The sequence below is a fragment of the Aptenodytes forsteri genome, unplaced genomic scaffold (genome assembly GCF_000699145.1).
Source record: "Aptenodytes forsteri isolate BGI_AS27 unplaced genomic scaffold, ASM69914v1 Scaffold553, whole genome shotgun sequence".
NCBI classification, from domain to species: Eukaryota; Metazoa; Chordata; class Aves; order Sphenisciformes; family Spheniscidae; genus Aptenodytes; species Aptenodytes forsteri.
In genome coordinates, this window is record NW_008796203.1 from 6,595 (window position 1) to 9,907 (window position 3,313).

Sequence of the window (3,313 nt, forward strand, 5' to 3'; positions counted from 1 at the left end):
GGGTGGGGTGGGGTGGGGGGGCAGAGCGGGTGTGTTTCAGCACACCAGCTCACGCAGCCACCCGAGAGAGGAAAACACAGGTCAAGCGCAGCGCGAGCGGATAATCAGAACATAAATCCCTGGGAGATTAAGCAAATCCTCCACGAGATTAAATTTGTTTTCTCCTCAGGTTAATTCATTATCTTCTCTGAAAATCACCCAAACTGATCCGGCCCCGGCACAGATAACCCCGGGGGCAGCAGTAACGAGCGAGACAGCTTGCCAGGAACGGCAAAGCGTTCCCCCCGCGGCGTGGGTACGCGCAAGGGAAGCGAGCCCGACTCTCCCGCCCCTTCCCCTCTTCGTATCCCGAACCCAATGGCCCACGCTCATCAGCTTCCACCGCTATCTTCCCCCCCCGCCCCGCGCTCCAGATCGCGCAGAAGAGAGCTAGGATCCAAGTCACCCACGGGGGAAGACGCAGGACACCCCAACCTGTCGCCCGTCCCACCGAAGCCAGCTGAAAACGCCAGCCGTCGAGAAGGAGGAGCGTTTGCTCTCAGCTGGTCCCTCAACCCCAAAACGTCCGTGTCCGTCCCCCCCCTCCCGGCCCCGGCTCCCAACAGCCCAGGAGCTCCTCTAACGCCGGAGCGAAGGGAGCCAAACGTAGCGCGATCGGCGCGTGAATCACGACCGAACCCCTTCTGAGGCTTCAGCTGAAGCCATATGCTCAGAGTCAGGCTCGGCGGGCGGCAGAGGGATTCCCGCAGCGGGGCCGGGCCGACGTCATCCGGCAGGCACGCTGGCTGCGGAGGTGAACTTTGCCTGCCGTCAGCTACCGGAGCGACTCGCAGCTCGGGGAAGCACGTCACATCCAGCCCACGGCATCTCGGCTCGCTCCCAAAGGCGTCGAGAGGATGGGACAACACGCGCCCAGGAGAAACCCTTGTGTAACGGGCAAAAACCCAGCGGATACGCACGACACGCAGCCTCCGGTAACTGAAATTGGGGCGGTTTTACGCGTGCTCGCGTCTCCCGTCCCGGGAGGCTGAACCGATCCCCGGCTCTGGAAGGCCGGAGGGAAATCGAGCCCTTACCTTGCGGGTCGGCTTTCTTGAAGGCATTGCCCGCGTCCACGAAGTTGGTGGCTGCGTCATGCTTGCTCTGCAGCTGCAGGTGGAGCTGCGCCGCCTGGCAAAAGGCGTTCCCCGCGGCTGAAGGGGGAGAGAGGAAGCTCAGGAGCATCGTCTTAACCCTTTCAGAGAGGTGGGGTGGAAAAGCCAGGCGCGGGCAGGTTACCCTGCTCAAAATCGAGCTGAAGTAAGCCAGCGGCATCGAGCCTGCGCTGGCTTTCAGGCCCAGAGGGGTTCACTTCTCCCTGGAGGAAGCGAGGAGACTGCACCCCCAGCCCAGGGAAACAGCCCGCGGCCGCGCTCGTACGTACCGCTCCAGTTTTTGGCCATTTTGAACATGTTTGCTGCTCGGGCGTAGATGTCGCATGCTTCCTCTATCCTGGAGGAGCCCCTGGAAGCAAACAGAAGCCGGGCGTTGCATAAATGCCTGCCGGGAAGGTCAAACCCCGCGCCCGAGCGGGGGGAAAAAAAGATAAAATAAAATAAAAATCACATTGCTCCACTCCAGCTGCCCACAAGAGCGAGAGAGGCTCCCCGGGGCGAGCTGCTGACACAGACGAGTCTCTCCCAGCTCGAGAGGGACCCGGCCCCTGCAGGACTCTCTCGGGAAGCTGCAATTAAAATGGGAGCCAAAGCGGGTCCGCTGCCTGCTTGCTCCCAGCTGAAGCTCGCAGGCGGCCCAGGGGCTGGCACGGCAGGAATCGTGCTCGCGGCCGTGGGGAAGTAGCCCAACCTTTCCCTGCTCTAAAACTCCCCCCAGACGGCAGGAGCTGGGCCAGTCCCTCAAGAAGCGCTTTCTTTTATTAATAATTAACGAGCAGAGGGATCCTCCCGCAGCAAAGGGGTGAAGCGCCTGTCCCAAACGAGCCCACGCTGCTCCCATCGGCAAAGCCCCGGCTCACGGCTTCCCTCTGCCGCCGGCCACACACCCCCCCCCCGCTGGAGCGGCCCCCCGGCCCCCGGGTCACCGCCACAGCCAGAAGGCAGGGAAGGCAGAGGCTGCGGGGCTGCCCGTTAGCCCGAGGGGAGCGGGGAGGGAGCCAGCTCGTCCGACAATGACCCGTTTTTAAAATGCAGCGGCCGCGGCACACGAGCACCACCTCCCAGCTCTCCGGCTCCGCCAGCGAGCGCGTTCCTCTGCTGACCTCGCCGATTCTGGCTAGAAACCCCGGCTGGCGACTCAAGGGAGGTTATTATGGTTGCGTTTGTGTTTGGGGGGGGCTTTTCTTAAGCACAGGCTTAAGCAGTTCTGCTCGCGTTTTCCTCCCTCCCACTAGAAACCTGCAGTTAGAGACGTGGCAGGGGCTGGCAGGGGCGGCCCGCCGGCCCGCCCGGAGCCAGAGCTCCGCCGGTTCAGATCGGTTTGAGCAGCAAAGTTCTCCCGCTCCCCAAAAAAAGAGGAAGGAAAAAGAAAAAAAAAAAAGAGGGAAAGCATCAAGGCAGGCGCTCCGCCCGACGAACAAACCGCGCTCCCGGCAATGCCGTCCCCGCCGAACGCCGGCCGATAACCGGGCGAAAAGGGCAATAGGCATCCGGCGGATTTCGGCAGCCGGACTTCACAGGCGCAGAGCTGACGATGGCTCAAGGCCGCTCGAGACAACCGGGGAGATCTCAGCGCTTTACAAAACTGCCTTTTAACCCAAAGAATCCCAACCGTGATTAGAAATTACCGTTTAATACCTAAACGCCCGACTTTTCCGTCTCACGTTAATCTGGAGCTGTTAAATAACGTCAGGGAGGGCGAGCTGAGGGAAACGCGGCAGCACGGCGAAGCGAAGGGCCGCAGAAACCACGGCTCCGGTCCCCGCCACGCACAAAACCCGCCCTCAGCGTCTCCTTCCCAACCCCAGCCCGAGGAAAACAAACCTCCCCCTTATCGGGCGAGCGACGGACTCGCTCTTGCTTATGAAATCCCTCGGGTTAAAGCTGAATTTTGCGACGTTAAGCGCGGGGCGCCTCTCGTTTCTCCCCTAGCGCTGCGGCTAGGAGTCAAAGCCGGAGTTAAAGCCAGGCCCGGTGAGCCAGCGCCGGCGTGCAACCAGCCCGGTCTTTGCACAGAGACGAGTCTGCGCGGCACCAAGGGGGGCAAATTGGACCCTCGGAGTTTGTCCTTCGCCGGAACGACGCGGGGCACGGGGAGGGGGGGGAGCAGAACTCCCTTGGCCCCGACGAGCCCCCGCAGAGACGTACCGCCAGCCAGG

At 62.1% G+C, this 3,313-nt stretch overlaps 1 protein-coding gene across 1 annotated transcript in view; it reads right to left on the reverse strand.

Annotated features, from left to right (window-relative positions):
• NAPA (NSF attachment protein alpha) overlaps positions 1 to 3,313 on the reverse strand; it is a gene marked incomplete at its 3' end in the record, with an annotated part of 11,364 nt that overhangs the window by 6,590 nt on the left and 1,461 nt on the right. The window contains exons 2-3 of the mRNA XM_009288185.1: positions 1,424 to 1,503; positions 1,077 to 1,193 (exon numbers count right to left, since the gene is read on the reverse strand). Of these exons, the coding sequence (XP_009286460.1) occupies positions 1,077 to 1,193; positions 1,424 to 1,503 (197 nt within the window). The remainder of the gene's footprint in view (positions 1 to 1,076; positions 1,194 to 1,423; positions 1,504 to 3,313) is intronic.